Genomic DNA, 19,110 nt, shown 5'->3' on the forward strand with positions numbered 1-19,110 from the left:
AAAGATAATAAACACTACAGCCGGACGTTAATGAAAGTGAAATTGAGCAGCTATAGGAGAATTCGCTGGTTTATAGAGAATCGTTATATACATGGCCAAAGGTTGTTGTTTGGTGTTTTGAATTCTCTGGGCGTAATTTTGTGAATAACAAGTTTATTTATCGTCAAGGATGCATGTAGCGGATAAATAAAGACCCCAAAAAATTACTAGCATGTTTCAAAGGGTATATTGAAATAACTCTCCAATTAATTGTAATAACTAAACTACTGTAACTATTTTATGTATATAGAAATATAGTATAAGGGATATAATTTTTTTAAATCCTCACCAACGAACGTATTCCTAAATTTACTCGATTCTCAGTTAACATTATCGTAAAGGCTAACTATTGCTAAATCACAATATGCGAGTATGTATTTAAGTATGTATCTAAGTATGTATTTTTACAACATTTTGTAATTCTTTTATGACGAGACTGATAGCATGTATTTGTTGAATGGTCAAATAAATTCTTGATTCTTGATTCTTGCGAGTTAAGTTAACCGACAATTCTAGTCAGCTTGTAAATATTATACAGACCAAATTGCAAAAAATAGGAAACAGGCGAATTCCTTTCTAATTGTAATCAAAACCATCAAAATGTGACGCGGGCGTTGCGAGTTTCATTTTGTTGTATCATATATCACTATACAGAACATCAGACTCGTGTTTCACACTTGCACACAACTACACTTCAAACCTAAGCAGTTTTTATTTCCCACGAACAATCCATTTTGGCTCAAGTATTTGGCGTTAGGTTACGTCCACAACTTACGCCACGTCACTATCACATAACTAAAAAATAGATATATGAAATATTTGTTTAAACACTTTTTAATATGGTTCTTCAGATAGTATTTGTTTCTTCATACTCTTGTGGTGATTACTGATTCTAAATGATTTTTTATAACCCGTAAACAATCAAAACTCTTTTCAATAATAAGTCATAAGTCATTTATTTTCTGAATGTATCAAGAATACGATTATCTAGGAATGTGTTGCGCAATGAAATATCTTCCGAAAGCTGGCCTGACGCTTTCTCTTCTAACAGTAAATTAGCCAACAAACAGACAATCGGTCCCTAAAACAACATTGAACTATCGAGAATGTTTTAGAGCAGTTATTTGTTGAATACGCTAAATATAATAATAATTAGTAAATAACAGTAAATAATAAATAATTTGTTGTAGTAAATTACAGTGACTTCAGGGTAAAACGGAAAAGTATGTAGAATGTTTGCGTTGTCGAAGAAAAATGTTTATTACAGTTCTAACCAATATTTATTTATAGAAGAACCACGTTCAAAATATTTGTCTTTTGTTTTCAAAAGTACTATAAGATTTAAAAATTATTTGCTTACCGGTACTTAAATTGTTCGTGTTGTATTTGGACCTTAGCCCGTATTATCCTGGTGTATAGACCATTCAATATTACAGACTAGTTAGAAGCATGAACTTTGACATTTGTGCCTAAACAAGATCTAGTATGACTTCCTGTAGAGCCTGAATTTCCTAGACTGGTTCCATCCCAAAACTGGTTTCAAGCTCATTTACATAATGTAAGAGTCACAGGTCCAAATATTGACTCTTAACACGACATTCGACTTAGCTGATCTTCCCAGAAGACAATCCGAAAACAAACTCATGCTGAAGAATAAATAATTACGTAAAAATATTCTAGCTTTGCAATAAAACCGCATTCACCGTGCAATTTTTAACTTTTGTCTATTTATCAAGTTTTTAACTAAGTACTCTTAACATGGTTTTAACACTCTTAATAATGCCATGAAACACTTATTGAGGTACAGATCTCACAACGCAAGTTGCTTCACCAATTTAAGACAATTAATTATAATTAACGAAACTTTCCTTGGGAACATTCCATACCAAATTACATTAAGTCACACACGTCTATGTGAATTGGAAAGTAAATGCACAGCTTCAACACAGCGTGAGAGGAATGGAAGTACGACTTTGGTTTGGTCGACAGCTGTATTTTATTGCGAGAATCATTTTACCAGAGAGAACAGTTCCGCGACAGAATGACAATGAGAGAAGTGAACTTAATGCTGTTGGGAATTCCTCGAATATTAAGTTGTTTTGAAGGTATTTTCTTAATTGATCGTCATTGGCTGTTAATAAATCGTTTCACAAAACATCATTTACATAAACGGTTGACGCTCAGTTTAATATGCATGATTACATGTAATACATGTAATATTCGTTAGTCTTTTCATTGTCTAAGTGGTCCTGCATCTCTATGGAGTTGTACAGTAACAAGTTTGAAATACGATAATCAATATTGTTGTGGAGTAAGAACATCTAGGAACGTAACGAGACGTGAAACAACAGTTTTACTAACTACTGTACGGTAGGTATATTGCACAAGAGATACAACCGAAGTAACTAATAACGTTCACGAGATCATAAAACAGCTGTTTGTTACTGGAGTGGCGTAATGGTGCAATGTCAACAATGTATCAGCCTGACCACCGGAGTGGCTGCTGTGATAAGATGGGGTCACTGATAACATGAAGCCGTACATGGAAAGGAGCCTTGAAGGTCGACGGAGAATGGACCTTGTTTGTGTGAACATGAGACGATTGCGAGAAAAGGTTTCAACTCTATTAATTGAAACAATTTTGAAAGTGTTCATAGATGAGGAAAACTTTTCAGCAACATTGACAAATAGTGTTATAAATATCTTCTTTTAGAAAAGGCTAAAAAAGAAGGATGTCCATCAAGACTTAAGTAAAGTAAATAACAAGTTAGGAGTAAAGTAGGAAATGTAATCCCCCCTCTAATTAATTAATAAACATTCTTGTATTGGACTCAAGAAATAAGGAGTAAATAGTTTTGAGAAAGTCCACCATGAAGTAAGATTATTTTTGAGTTTTGAATTTTCTTTGCAACTGTTTCCTTTAGAGTTCGCACTTATAATACGAATTATATATTTTATTGTGTGTGTTTGGTATATAACTGAACATTGTTTCGTTAAACCGTATTATTGCTGCGTATGGTAATCGTGCTAACCTGACAGTTAAAAGGTCTATAATCCAAAGAAATGTCTGAAAATTATTGATGGTTCTTCCTGGACCCAGTAGTCCTTGACCATTGGTTGTGTAATAAAAGGTCCTGGCTAAGTAAACAATAGATGTTAAGTTTGTAAATAAGCTACAATGATTATCTAACTACATTCTACACTCATCTCACGCTCACATACACATGGTATGAGTATAAATATATGCCAAGAATTTGCAATGTAGAGAGCGTATGTGGTATTCATATACCGCTGTTTGCCAGAGATGCAACAGACCTTAGCGGCAGACCACATAATGACCTTGCGGCATCACTTATCCGACGACCTTAATCCGCACTTTGTAACGACCTTTACCACTATTTCACCTCCGTTAGAGAATGTTGTGAGATTGCATATAGTAGCAATGAAGTCATTGAGCAATTTAGTTTGACCTATATATATGTTACAGTATAATGTTATCTAAAGAAGTATACAGTAGAACCTTGATAAGAAGACTTTCATGGGGATTGTAAAATAAGACTTGTTATCAAGGTTGCCTTCTTATCGAGGTTTGTAATAACATGTGATTAAGGGTAAAATAATTTTAAGGGGATTTGAAAATGGCACTTATTATCAAGGGCGACTTGTTATCGAGGGTCTTCTTATCAAGGTTCCACTGTACATATTTTGTAGTTTTTATGCCCTAAATTGCTTCAATTTAAGTTCGGTGTGCTAAAATCTATGATATGGTATATATAACACTAAATATTATATAACACCTAAATTACCTATTGATAAAAATATTGGCCATTACAGAGTCCAACAAAACAATTTGGCAAATTATGTGTGTAGCCTGTATATACTACAGTAGCCGCTGCCGCTAAACCCGTGATATGCAACGGGGGTGAGGATGCGAAAGATAAAATATTGGATCTTTGAAAATGCCATATGAAACGGTTATACATTCACCATTTAGTTGATTTGAAATACAATTGTACCACTTATTTTGGTAAAAGCCAACTGAGGTAATGAAAACTTACGTATTTAGCTACCTAAATACAAGAGTAGTAATGATACGCCTACGAAATATTGTAGCCTCTGTAAGCCTATATGACATAAAAAATACGCGTTGTCATAAGTGTATTTACTTTTAAAATATATCAATTTTTAAGTTTATTATGAGGTAAAACGGATACTAAACGTTTAATTAATACAAAATTATTGATTGTTATAATGTCATATTTTTACAATTTGGCAATTCTTATAGTGCAAGTGACACTTTGCCCGTTCCTAACTTTACAATGTTATCCCAGGAAAATAAAGTTGAAAATATTGACTACTGTCACACAACTATGGAAAAACATTAACACCCTTGCCGTTTATTTTAGAAACAAAAGTCAACTGCATAGAACAAGATACATCTTAGTTTTAAAATATTACCTCTGGTTCATTTACGCAGCTGTATAGTTAAACACAGATTCTGAATTAATCGCAATGTATAAAATATAATTTCACGCTCAATTTAAGCTAAAATAGGAGTATGTTACGAAAATAATTCTCATAAGCTAAGTTCAAAACTCAGGAGGAGAGCTTAGGTTGATACGACAACAGTTATAGAATCTTACTTGTTTCCTATACTGTATCAATGGATATTTTTTTATCAATGACATAATCCCTATGCAATATTATTAGTATTTAGTTTGTTTAAACCGGCAGTGTGGAATTGTAAAATCAAATCCATTTGAAAATTCTGCTTGTTTACATTGAAATGTAAATGTAAAATATAAACATTGTGAGTTGTTGCTATGGAGACCAATCAATGTTTACTTTTAAAAGTCTCACCTCAGAACTTTGAAAGCCCGTGGGGCAGAGCACTAGGTCAACATCGAACCGGCGATAGTTCTGTAGACAAATCCTCGGAGCTTTAGCTTGATAACATTGTTGCATCACGAATTCATAGTTTAACTCGGTCAACCTGTCTATCTGTGGTAAAGTTGACAAAAAGTTAGTACTGTAGTTTAAAAATTAAAAAAAGATTTTAAAATTAAATTTTCTTGTGGAGTCACAATCGAAGAAAAACGTCATCACACTTAGGATCGTTCCACATTACGGCTGTTTGACTTTTACAACAACATATCTTGATCCAAGGCTTATAAAAACACTTGTTTTTGGAAACTAAACACGATATAATTCCACCAGATGTAGGTTTCTGTGGCCAGTGAGGCGAGACCGAGGCAGGTGTTAGTCGCGGTTCGTGACCTGTCTACAACAATCCGGGGTCAACCGTGGTCTCGGTCCGATAGGAGCAGACTGGGTACAGTCAAAGTGGTTAGGACTAGAGGGACTAGTACCAGGACTAGAGAGATACAAATGTTGTTAAAAAAGAAAGAAGGTACTATTTTAGATCCTTGGACTGATGGGGTCGTTTATGTAATGTGGATTTCTTAAATGGCAGGGTTTCTCACAACTAAACCATTCAATATTTTATTTAGGAAAAACTTTATAAAACAATCGCGTAGTCTAATTTTAATTTTGAGTAGAACATTGGTTGTGTGAGCTCATCTCTTGACAAGATAGTTTACAAATAGATCTTCAAAAAGCCTTGTGGGCTGTGGCTGAGTGTGTGGCATATCGCTAGACCAATAGTTCATTATTTGTATATACCCAACAAACCTCTTATTAAACTAGGTGGCGTTCGCAGAGGCATCCACAAAATTGAGCGGAGTCATCAAGGGTTCATATTATATTGTTTTAGTCATACTGCAGTAAAAACAGTCGTTTTTAATGCATGCGTTGCGGGTTTAAAGTAGCATTTTTACTCTTTAGGGAGTAAAAATCGTTTTTAACGTCTATAGAGTAAACATAGTTTTTAGCCTCTATGGAGTAAAAATCAGCTGTTGTCAACTCAGTTGTAAATGTCTATTGTAAACGGTTGCATGTATCGAAATATGTATCGATTCGTGCTTTGTAATCATTTTAACCTACAGTCTACAGTCTCTTCCTATAGTATTTTAGCATTGCAGATACATTAATCCATTCCCACACTCAACACTGCTCACCTTTACTACTTCCTTCACCACCCCCTACGTCGTGGACCTGTTTCCCTCTCTTCCCATAGCATTTTAGGATTGCAGATACATTAATGTAATTGCCAAAGACAGTTCCCACACTCTGCACTGCAAGCCTTACTACTTCCTTCTCCATTTCCTACCTCATAGACCTGTTTCCTTCCCTTCTCATAGCATTCAAGTATTAGGTACATTTATCTAACTGCCCAAACGGTTCCCCCACTCTGCACTGCCAGCCTTTACTACTTCCTTCACCATTTCCTACGTCGTGGGGCCTGTTTCTCCCTTCTCGTAGCATTTTAGGATTGAAGATACATTAATATAACTCCTACAGACGGTTCTCACACTATGCTCATACTTTACTACTTCCTGAGCCACGTCCTACATCGTGGACCTGTTTTCATCACTTTCCATAGCATTTTAGTATTTTAGATACGTTAATCTAACTGCCACAAACATTGCCCACACTCCGCACTGCTAGCCTTTACTACTTCTTTTACCATTTTCTATGTCGTGGGCATGCTTCCATCCCTTCCCATAGCATTTCAGCATTGCAAATACATCAATCTAACTGCTACAAACGGTTTCCAGTTCCCACACTCCACACTGCTCACCTGACTACTTCCTTCACCTCTTCTTACGTCGCGGACCTCTTTCCCTCTCTTCCCGTAGAATTTTAAGATTGTAGATACCTTAATCTAATCGTCAAAAACAGTTCCCACACTCTGGACTGCTCGCCTTGACTACTTCCTTCACCACTTCCTACGTCTCGGACCTGTTTCCCTACTTTCCCTTAGCATTATTGGATTGCAAATACCTTAATCTATTGGTCATAAACAGATCTCACACTCCGAACAACTCGCCTTTACTACTTCCTTCACCACTTCCTACGTCACGGACCTGTTTCCCTCCCTTTCCATAGCATTTTAGGATTGCAGATACCTTAATCTAATCGTCATAAACAGTTCTCATACTCCGGACATCTCGCCTTTACTACTTCCTTCACCACTTCCTACGTCACGGACCTGTTTCTCTCCCTTTCCATAGCATTTTAGGATTGCAGATACCTTAATCTAATCGTCAAAACAGTTCCCACACTCCGAACAACTCGCCTTTACTACTTCCTTCGCCACTTCCTACGTCGGGGACCCGTTTTCCTCCCTTCCCATAGCATTTTAGGAATGCAAATACCTTAATCTAATTGTCATAAACAGTTTCCACACTCCGGACAGCTCGCCTTGACTATTTCCTTCACCACTTCCTACGTCGCGGACCCGTTTTCCTCCCTTATCTTAGAATTTTAGGAATGTGGATACCTAAATCTAATCGTCATAAACAGTTTCCACACTCCGGACAGCTCGCCTTGACTACTTCCTTCACCACTTCCTACGTCGCGGACCCGTTTTCCTCCCTTCCCATATCATTTTAGGAATGCAGATACCTTAATCTAATTGTCATAAACAGTTTCCACACTCCGGACATCTCGCCTTTACTACTTCCTTCACCACTTCCTACGTCACGGACCTGTTTCTCTCCCTTTCCATAGCATTTTAGGATTGCAGATACCTTAATGTAATCGTCATAAACAGTACCCACACTCCGGACAGCCCGCCTTGATTACTTCCTTCACCACTTCCTACGTCGCAGACCCGTTTTCCTCCCTTCCCATATTACTTTAGGAATGCAGATACCTTAATCTAATTGTCATAAACAGTTTCCACACTTCGGACAGCTCGCCTTGACTACTTCTTTTACCAATTCCTACGTCGCGGACCCGCTTTTCATCCCTTCCCATAGCATTTTAGGATTGCAGATACCTTAATGTAATCGTCATAAACAGTACCCACACTCCGGACAGCTCGCCTTGACTACTTCCTTCACCACTTCCTACGTCGCGGACCTGTTTTCCTCCCTTCCCATATCATTTTATGAATGCTGATACCTAAATCTAATCGTCATAAACAGTTTCCACACTCCAGACTGCTCACCTTTACCACTACTTCCTTCACCACTTCCTACGTCACGGACCTCAAGCTAGTGTCGTCATTTGATTATATTTATGATCCATACCGTTTCTGTTCTAATATCTATGAATTAATGCTATCAGCTATTTCTTTATCTACTGCATTCAAAAGTCAACAGCTGATCATACGTGTGTTTTTGTTTATGTGTCAAATACTGCTTCCATAAGGATTACATTGAAACTTTGTGACCCAGTGGGGCGGATTCCTGAGAGACTTATTTAACGCCATATAGATGTTGGCACTCACCGATATGGTCTTTATCACTATGCAAAATTTGAAAACGATTGATTCAGCCGTCTAGGAGGAGTTTGCGTATTACGAAATGCATAAGAGTCGACGTATAAGAGCTTCGCTCGCTTCGCTCGCTCCGCTCAATAAATCCTTATTATAAAGACTGCGACTACATAACAGCAGACAATTTACTGTACCCGGTTACAAATTGACCTAGCTCATAGTATTGAACATCCGAACCACTCGGAGACTTGAATGCGCGAATAGCACTGAAGGCGTTCTCACATCTAACTTTTAGAACTAAATACAAGATCAGTTTTTATAAAAAAATAGTGCAGTTTAAAAGCATTTGCCAGAGCCAGATTCTCACTTCCGAGGCGGTCTACTCTCCCCACCCTGGACGTGATCAGTCATGTTCCTTCACGCACGTCCGGCGCCGAGTCTCGCGTTGTCACCTCCTCCCTCCCCCCCCCATGGACCGTCCATCATCCTCATCCTCGTCCTCCGCCGCGGCACAGACCAAGGACGCGCATCAATCTGTGGACTCTGGAGCAGCAGCTGCCGCTCTATAGCCTGCGCGCTCTAACTTGTCTCTTAGGCCCCCCATACACGTAACGATCGGCCGGCCGGCGAGGGCCGGAAGGCCAAACTGGAGGGTCCCCATACACGCAACGATTCGCCTGCCGGCCGGACTGAAATTTCTCCGCCTAGTGGCAAGTTTGCAGTCAGTTTTCTTACGGCAAAAACGTTTTTGTTAACTTGCTATAAGCTGGATCTTTTAAGTCCCTGTTGTGGTATGCCTTTGTTTTGACCCTCCGCCGACATTCATGATTTCTGTATTCTTCTATAAAGGCTAGCACATGCTGATTAGTCCACGTATCCATATTAGTACAAAGACTGAACAGAAAATAAAGTTAGGTTATGTCAATGACCTTAAAAATGAACGTAAATAAAAAAAAATGCTGCTACTACTGTACTGTCGGCCTTCCGGCGGCCTGCCGGCGACCCCATACACGTAACGATCGGCCTGAAGGCGGGGGTTGGCCGGACGACGACTGATGGGAATCCCATCAGTCGTCGTCCGGCCAATTTGGTTGTCCGGCGGCCGGACGACGACCCCATACACGTAACGATCGGCCGGCCGGTGTGGACTGTTCAGGCCGGGCCGGCCTGCCGATCGTTACGTGTATGGGGGGCCTTAAATAATCTACATAGCAATCTATAGGGATACCTAAGAATTATGTAGTTTTGACTAAACTTTTATACGTACCGAAAAACACCAATAAATATATTTCTATTACAGTGTTTTTCTTTGAGCCCAATATTTTTTGACTATGCACATGTGTGTATACTGTATAATCAATGTCTATATCCACGGTCCATTGTGTTGATTGTGTGTAAGTTTAAATATACGATGCATCGGCTACAGAAGGAGTTGCCAATGTGAGCTGCATTAGCTCACAAGTATTCCTACTTTACCTCGTAAATATTCTATTCGTATTGATTATGCCGGTTGTATTTGTAGTATAAATTAAACAATTATAATTTTATTTTGATCAACTTCTATAAAAGAAAATTTATGATAGTCTAACCTATTTTCAAACTGTAAATATGTTTTTAACTTAGAGCCAAAGTTATTTAATCAAAAGTAAAGGGATTAAGTAAACGTACTGAGGTATGGAGAGACATCTATGAGAACACATGTCCTATCCCTACTATTCCCTCGGGCTAATCTGGATACTTTTAGATTACATACTAGTCCAAGTACAAACAAACTACAAACACTCTGTTAAACAGCTGTGAGGCGCGACTAGCGGGCTTGGCACATTAACACGACGACAATGTACTGTAATTAGCACTGACTCACACGTGCTTAGATACCGGTGCGGTCAGCCGCGTCCTACAATATCCTACATCCTCTACACATCCTACACGGCGAATAAATCCTCTACTCTACACCCTACAGCATCCTTATAAACAATATCGTCCTTTGCACATCAGGTATATTGTACAACTAATGCCATCCACTCTTCCGCCAACGTAGTTGTATCGCTCTTCTTCAGTTCATTCTATAGTCAATGACTCTAGTAATCATCATGAGGGTAACTTAATTCTTGAGTTTAGCATGTGTATTGCAGTTTTATTAGATCACTCAATAATTAACTACTTAGAACCAAACAAATCACATTATCTATTTTCCGGTATCCATCTAGTCTCATATATTAGTATGTGTTTTCATATATATTTTGTCTACAAAGACGTCCACCGCATGTAGGTTTACAATTCCTTCATCACATTTTATAACCTTTAATGTACTTAGAACAAACTGTACATAAATTCTGCAACATTCAGAAGGAGCCTATTGCATGAGAATTTTACGTGTAATTTACAAACGTCAAACATTATCTAGGTCTACTTAAATGTTTGTTATTTAAATGGGAAACATTAAAACGAAATCAGAGAAACTTTTGTTCGTCGACATTAAGCTCGCCAAACAATAAACGGCATAACGATGTCAGTGTATGTCTTCGTTTCGCTTGTTTTGCCTATCTCATCTTTTAACTTGATGGTGGTAGCTTGCTAATTATTGTGACATGATCATGCGATTTGAGAGATGGACATACACAGATGTGTCCAGTTTTAGCCATATACTACATCAGTATAAATATCTTCTAGCATCAATATTCAGGCCATATTGAGAGGACATGCTAAATGTCCTAATGGCTATCCTACATTGGCCCAGGATGTTCTACCGCTGAATGACAACTGTATACAGAGTGACCGCTAGATGAACCACTACATGTGTCACGCTATAGGCCTAGCGTAGTATGGCATTGTGGGTCACGCAATGGGATGGGAAATACGGACATTGTAGTACAGATTCGTCTGAAACTGTTAAAATTCGAAGTAGTGGGTTAATTTGAGATGTATTTAATATTTAGGACTGCAATTCAAACATGCAGAAACATACGTTTTTAAGAGAACCGAATCAAAACAAACAAAATGATTTAATACAAAGTTTGAATTTCAAATGTTTCCAACCCACGTGCGGCTTAACCCCGCTGATTCACCCAAATCCAAATTTGGACTGAGAACCATAAATCCTTCAACACAGCTGGGTTATGATGCCTTCCGTAAACATTGTTGGAGTGTTCACTGTTCACTGTTCACTCTAGTCTGTATATTCATGCGCGTCTGATCGCGTTGTTTGTCTACTGATAAGCAACATTAACAGACTCTGGCTTATCAGTGACGGACAACTGACTCAGGTCGGTGACACTGATAAGCTGATAAGACGGTCTGGGCACCGCTGGCCATTTATGACGCTAGAGATTTTAATTGTCAACATGAAATGTGTACTATATAGCATTTTGCAAATGCATTGGGGAAGACATAAGTGTATTAATTCTATTTTACAAAGAGCGACTGTCCTGCACGTAACTATTTTGTCCAGAAAAACTAATTGACCCAGATTTGCATAAGTGACCGATTAAACCTAACATTTAGCTTATGGTAAGAAAATATAACTAAAAAAGATTGTATCTACAAAGTCCATAACAATATTTAAAATATGATTTAGTTTAGAGCAACTTAACCTCTTTGGAACTCTCAGAATGTAATGTTCTTACACCTATATGCAATTGTTTAACCACAACTATATTAAGTCAATTATTGTTTTCTACAGATATCCCATTGCAAGTACCTTGCTTTTCCAGTAGGCCTATTCCAAATTCCAAGGTAATTTGTTTTCACATCAATTTTGTAACTTGCTTAAACTTTTTTAACTATTTTAAACTACAGTAGAGTAGATACAGTGTTTTCGACCCTCATATTAGAGTTGTATGCATTTATATTTTTCAAGTTTAGTTGAACTGCTCCATTTACAAATTGTGCTGCTGTTTAGTAACATTCGATTTGTTACTCGTATTTAATATGTTTAAAGTTTTGCCATTTACAATTTTTTAAGAGGAATTTATAGCATTTTTCGTGTTCCTATCACTTATCATACTATAAAAAACTAACAAAGAAAATATAACATCAATAGTAACGCACTACTAGGATTGTTATCCAACTTCTGTCTACTTCAATGTCCAAAATAAGTTATAAAACCCTTACAAAGTGAAGGAGTGCCAGTTACTGTATAAGGAATTTCACATACAGCAGGAATAATTTACCACTTTATTGGGTAGATAAGTGCAATGATGTATAACGTTGTATGGGACATAAAAAACCTATGAAAATTCATAAGCGCTGTCTTACCGTTAGTCATGAATTTAAATCTGTCGATGAGAATATGAGTTTTGAACAGTCACGCCTAGATATGTTAATGCAAATATTGTTCATGCATCATAATTTGTTATTGTATTACTGATAGAACTCTACTCACTGATCTATACTATTATCGAAACAGGGCGTATATGCAGCCTACTACCATTGACTATATATACACCTGTAGGTATATATAGTCTATGCTACTACTAAAATCTATGAAATCTTATTTTTAAAATATATTTTTTACATAGACTGTGTTAAAATTGATTAAGTTCTGGTCCGTTATTAGTTGGAAATGTCTGGCCAGCAAACTATCACAACGCTTACTTTTGAACATTTTATTTTCCCTGGTGAAATTGTAGGTTCTTCATACATTGTCCAGACATTGTTAATCAATTACAGTCCGTATTTATCTTGGTCATAGCCTACGTTAATAATAAATGAATTAAGAATTAAAGAGTTTTATTTTAAAGCCTCAGAAAGCAGAATGTAGGCTATAGTGGTTTTTACTTCAAGAATGATTGGACTCAACATTAATGTACAATTCTTTAACTAGCATATTTATTTTAAATATGTACTGCTCAACAAGTACTTAACTAATATTTTTTAAGAAATAACATTTAGATAGTAATGGTACGAAAATTGTATTTAATGAAACGAAACCCATCCTTGTTAAGTATTAGTAATTCTGTATAAAGTAGTGTTATGTGGAATTCTATGCCTATACTGAGCGTGCAGTTCCACATATTCGCGGTTGGCCTGGGTTGGCCTACTGTAGCAGTCTGTGGTTGTATATAAAGGCTAGTTGTTCTCCGACTACGAGAGCTGGTCAACGTCAACTCAACAGTCAACATACAGTATATTGACCGCTCACTCATGTAACTTGTAACACTGTTGGCTTTCCAATCCTGTCAAGACAGGAATAAATACAGTTTTAAACTAAGTTTAAATTCTGAAGTTGATTTCCCAGTGACTTTAGTACAATTTTTTAGAACACTAAATTTATTTAGTAGAATCTGCCCAGATCACGAGTACAAATTCCTCTAATTAAATCTAAGGACTCGAATTGCCTAGCCTAGTTCTAGTTTACCTATTTGTTTCAACGATTGGCGCATTGCGCATATGATACACATACAGTAGTGGGTAGTATAGTTTGGGACACTACAGAAATTATCAGCTGTACTGGATACGACAGACTGGTATTTGACCCAAAGTGATCACTTAAATCATGCTTATTTTTAACCTTTTGTAACTAAAACCTTTATTTTAAAATTATGAAAGTGACCATGCTTGTCATAATTTATCGTAAATTATTTTCGACTATATTTTTAAGTAATCGTATAGTAATCATTCAATTTGTAGAATTCAATAAATTGCACACAATAAATTGAATTTATTGAGTTTATATACATATTGTAAGGTCAACAAGATAGTTGTGTAAAAAAAAATAATTATATAAAAAGTTTAATTTTAATATAAGATCATTGTATACCAACAAATTAGCTTAAAAAAATATATAGCATTCTAGAAAGCTCATATTAAATTATATATTTTATATTACCATACCGGATGTTGACCATTCGTGCCGGCAAATTGAAATAAGAACATTCGGCCTAATCATTATTAGCAAATAAAAATGTTAATAGGTCGTTTTAACGCCCAAACCATTAAATATTACTGATTCGTCTTATGTAGATTTTATAGCCACCAGATGATTGGATTTGCAGGTGTTTGTCGCTATTGTGCGTTGAGTCGTTAACACGCGGTATAAACTGTGAAATATAAAAATATCAGTTAACAACTTTAGAAAGCTACAGTTATCGAACGTCAATAAAATCTTATTGTCTATTGTACTTGTACATGTCTGGAGAGGGAAATTCGAGGGCTAGTTCTTATGAGCCCCCCTCCCCCCCTCAAAAAAAAAATAAAACGTAGAAGAATGCAGTCCCGAACAGCTGCACAGCGGCGAGCCTCTTTGAATACAAATTTGTAAATCTTCCCCCCCCCCCCCACGGATCAAGTAAGAACTCAAACGCTCTCTTTGAGTGGCGTGGACAATTGAACTTAATTATTGTAAATAGGCATGACTAGTTTTTTGCCAAAACCTTTTGAAAATTTTAACAGTTATGTTTTTATTTGTTAGTTGAAACATGGTTGAAACACTCGCGAGAAGTCAAACAAGTTTTGGGCCCGCTTCTATATCAGCACCAAACTTTTTTGTTCATGTTTTACGCGTGGTAAAAAGTACTAGGCTATGTTTAGAATTTGTATCCTCTTTATTTTGGGAATGTTGATGCTACTGTTTTTGTAACTACAGTACCGTATGTAGCCTACTACATAGGCCTACTATACTAGTTTTTTAACTGCATATCATTTATATTCTAAAATAATTCACAGAAAAACAAGCGTTTTTTGGGGAATTGTGACAGAAATGTGATTAGTAAAAATGCCCAATAGTTGAGTTAATTCTATTTTAAATCAAAATATCCGTTCCAACGTAAAATTACATGCGGGAGTGAAATATTTGTTCCATTATACATTATTGTTCAATATGTAATGGTGAATACGCACTACTAAGTAAGTATCATTATATAAACAAAACTATTCTTTGTATACATGCAACGTAGTCAAGTGTAACTTTTTTTTTATTTGCCCCTCGTCACTAGACTCATCAAACTCCGCGGCACTAGATGCTAAATGTGCGATTTTGGCGCGGCGCTATAGGTACCGACATTTCACACATTTGCCAACTTAGTTTCGTATGTTTATTCAATGCGATCGTCTAAAAAACATTTCATTACACTACAAATTTAAGCTCCCAACACACAGAAAAGCATCCGTAAACCATAGCTTATAATTCTAACAATGATACGTTTCTGTCAACAATGTTCGACCTCGGCCTGCCATGTCAGCAACGTAGAAGGTCGCATACATAACAATAATATCCTTCCACATACTTCCACTTGGTTTCTTTCATACTAAATACTGGTACAGTATGTAGAATCATTATAGATTATATTCATCTTCAGCGATACATTACTTGAGTATTATTGTATTTTATAATAAGTGCGTTGCGGATTTCATACTAATGAATGTTTTCAATTACGTGCAGTTTTCATTGCATTATAAAAAAAATAGTTAATATTATATATACAAATTCACACAATACAAACACCAGCATCTAATTTGGGGGGTCAATATCTAAATGGCTATTACACTTGCTGATTTTATATTACAAAATTGATTTTTTTCAATTTCAAAATTGGGTATAGGCCTATATCTGCGTGCGTAAGCTTAGTTATTTTTTTTTTTTTTCATTGCAAAATTAGCCTCTAACAGACTGATAAGTTGCGCCTTTTTCTCAATAAACGATATGATTTAGGCGTAGTTAGAATATTAATTCATAGCTTTAAACTCCACGCTAATTTGGAAAATTACAACTACTCGTATTATTAATTTTATGATTCCAAAATTGTTTATGATAACGCTCATGGCTTTAAAAGAGTGTACTTGTAAATATACTGTATATATAGAATGCCTTGTTTCAACGAAAGTTGTAAATATTAGACATTGCAAGTCTAATCTAATCGTAGTGGTAGCGGGTGATAAGTACCCTGAGATCTATTTATTATAGTCTATATTTTCTCAATCATGGAACCGCGTCTAAAAAGAATTTTTTTACGATTTGGTCACGATATTTTTATCTGTAAACCTCTCTTGTATGTTCTGCATTGTGTTTGGTAAGGTTGTTGGAATGCTAAGATCAATATGAAACATTTTGAGTAGGCTACGCGCTGAATGTTTCATATTTGTATACATTCCTACATTTATATATTTATACATTTTTATACATTTGAGGAAGTAAAATACGTTTTAACTATTACTGTAATTTGCAAAGCGTGTAAGTAAATTTTGTTGAAGGGAAGGGGACTAAAAATAAAAGTGTATATTATTTAATTTCAATACAATGTATATTCGACTGATTTAGTTCCCAACAATCACCTCCAATAGTGTAGTGACCGACACAGAGCCCTTGGCTAGGCGAGCGCTGTGGAACTAGCAAGGTGAACTACTGATCCGTTAATTTCAGATCTGATCTAAGAACAATATTTTACTCGGGAGTTTATAGGCGCCTGCGGACTGTGAGGACATTCTACTTTGCCATTGTCTTTCCAACGCTATTGTTTTGTATCGTTATCGAGTTGCGTTATAACTTTGAAACGGCGACAGATTTATTCTACATGGCAATGGCAAATGCGTGCGAGTTAGCTATGATGGTAAAGCTTTATATGAAAGAACTTTTGAATGCGAAATGGAATTTTACCAGACCATCGATACGTTTTATCATACATAATGTAAGCTTGTCACTATATTATTCATCGTTAGCAGCCATGGGAAACCGAAACCAAATGTCTAATCGACATTGGCCTGGAGTGATAGTTTCTCTATCGACAAACTATAACCATATAATAAAGCGTTTAGGTCCAAATAAAAATTAGCTTGAAAAGTGTTTAAAATGAAAAAAAATCTAGTTTCAACATTGTAAGTATAAAATCATTCAAGCTAAGCGGGGGTCAACGGATAGTCACGAGAATGGAGACTGAAACTCGTTATTTTCTTATTTTCAAACAAATATATCCCCCCCGTAATCTCGAATTTCCCCCCCCCCATGTTATTCTTATGGGAAATAGCATTGAAAATTGCCGACTTTGGTAAGCTCATCTGAACAACTTAGAAACGTGCTAGAGACTTCAAATTTGAAAAGATTTGAAAGAATCTTAGCGAAAGGAAATTAAATTTTCTACAAAACCCTCTTTGGCGTTTTCCGAAAATCGCATTTGATCCATTTAATTGTTATTTATTCACTATCGAAGTAGGTAGAATACTGCAATTAAGGAGCTTAAAGCAATACCTAATCAAATCATTTAGGCCTACTTGTAACCGTCTAGCCGTCTGGCTGGTTTTATTTGGTACCGGTACTCATTGGTCTAGAAGCATTCTACAAGTGCGTGCAGTCAACAAAGTTTATAACAAATATTTGTTCTGTATGTCAATATACTCTTGTACATAATACTGTACAATGTAAAATGCTGTATGCCATGTATTCAAATATATAAATAAAAAATAATAAATATATAAAGAGCACCTTTATTTCTTTTGCCCTGTTAAGCGGTTACAATCCATTTGATATAAGATCTTATGGATTGCTTTTGCTTTGTGACCAACTCCAAGACTCACCTATAGCAGCACAAGCAGGACCATCCAAAGCGTCGCCAGACAGTTGTGTGACGGCCAGCAGGAGGTCGCCTACCAACAGACAGGCTACATGGTTGGTCTGACATCTCCAGTGTAGCACGTGGTAGGTGGAGGGTAGCAGACAGGAGGCGACCAGGGTCACGGCCAGGAACACCACGGACAGGAACAGTCCGATGGGGTACAAGGTGAAACGGATGTCGTCTCTAGCGAGGATACCTTCCACGGCGTCAGGACAAGTAAACACGTTCACACCGTCGTTGGGATGCTCGAAGATGTGTTCGATGCAGAACTCCTGAATCACGTTGTTCCTGAAGCTCAAGGTCCCGTCGGGAAGAAGTTTGTGGGTGTCATCCAACTTCCCGGAGATCACAAACCCTTCAGACTCCGCACACACGGGGAAACCCTCCACGAAGGTGACGTTGGGTATGTTCAAGTTCTGCGAGTGAACTTTACACGAGGAACTTCTTTCGCTGAACACCGCCTTTCTCCCGCAACACTTCTTTACCCTGGGTAACTGAGTAGACGCTTGACTCTCCGCTGTGGGAGGACACACGAAACAGCCGGCGATGTTGACACAGTACTTACCCGGGTCTATGGGTGGGATTTCTTGGACATGAGGCACTGTTAGCACTAGAGATCCGTTGTCCAGGAGAACGAACGAAGGGGGTTTATTCGGGTCGGCGACAGAAGGGAAGAAGTAAGGAATCGCACCCGAGTCACACGCGGGAAAAGTGTTCTCTTGCATTTTCCAACCCCCTGGAAGAGTGTTCGGTTCGTATAGACCGTTCCCTGGGGAATAAACCGCGGGTAACCAAGTAGGTATTGAGATGGGTTTGCACGAATGGTCTTCCTCCACCATGGTTCCATTGGGACAACAGTTGTAGACGACGATCTCGCCGGCTGTCAACGACACGAGAACCGACACGAACAGTGCGCGGAGGGCCATGATTGGCGACTGAGCACTGAGGACTGACGCCGCGCGACATAGCAGCGAGCGACGAGCGATACCTCTACCTCCCCTACATCCCCTCCCCTCCAACCCACACCACGGCACAACCGCACAACTGGACAACTGCGACAGCTGATAACGCGCGGGCGCCACCGTTTGTAAACAAGGACTTTGGCAACCTTGCACAGACATATGTTTACTCTTGGGATATGCGAATCACGGTTCTGGAAAGTACAGCAATGTCATCGAACTT

The 19,110-nt window shown here is 37.5% G+C and overlaps 1 protein-coding gene across 1 annotated transcript in view; it reads right to left on the reverse strand.

Annotated features, from left to right (window-relative positions):
- The window catches only part of LOC129005171 (probable G-protein coupled receptor Mth-like 1), a 99,198-nt gene extending 80,335 nt beyond the window's left edge, over positions 1–18,863 (reverse strand). Inside the window, exon 1 of the mRNA XM_054433994.1 lies at positions 17,891–18,863. Coding sequence (XP_054289969.1) covers positions 17,891–18,854 — 964 coding nt within the window. The 5' untranslated portion in view covers positions 18,855–18,863. The remainder of the gene's footprint in view (positions 1–17,890) is intronic.
- Between the last annotated feature and the right edge of the window lie 247 nt (positions 18,864–19,110).

This window comes from Macrosteles quadrilineatus, unplaced genomic scaffold, assembly GCF_028750875.1.
Source record: "Macrosteles quadrilineatus isolate MER2022 unplaced genomic scaffold, UCM_ALF_1.0 Scaffold_1__1_contigs__length_201487025, whole genome shotgun sequence".
Classification (NCBI taxonomy): domain Eukaryota; kingdom Metazoa; phylum Arthropoda; class Insecta; order Hemiptera; family Cicadellidae; genus Macrosteles; species Macrosteles quadrilineatus.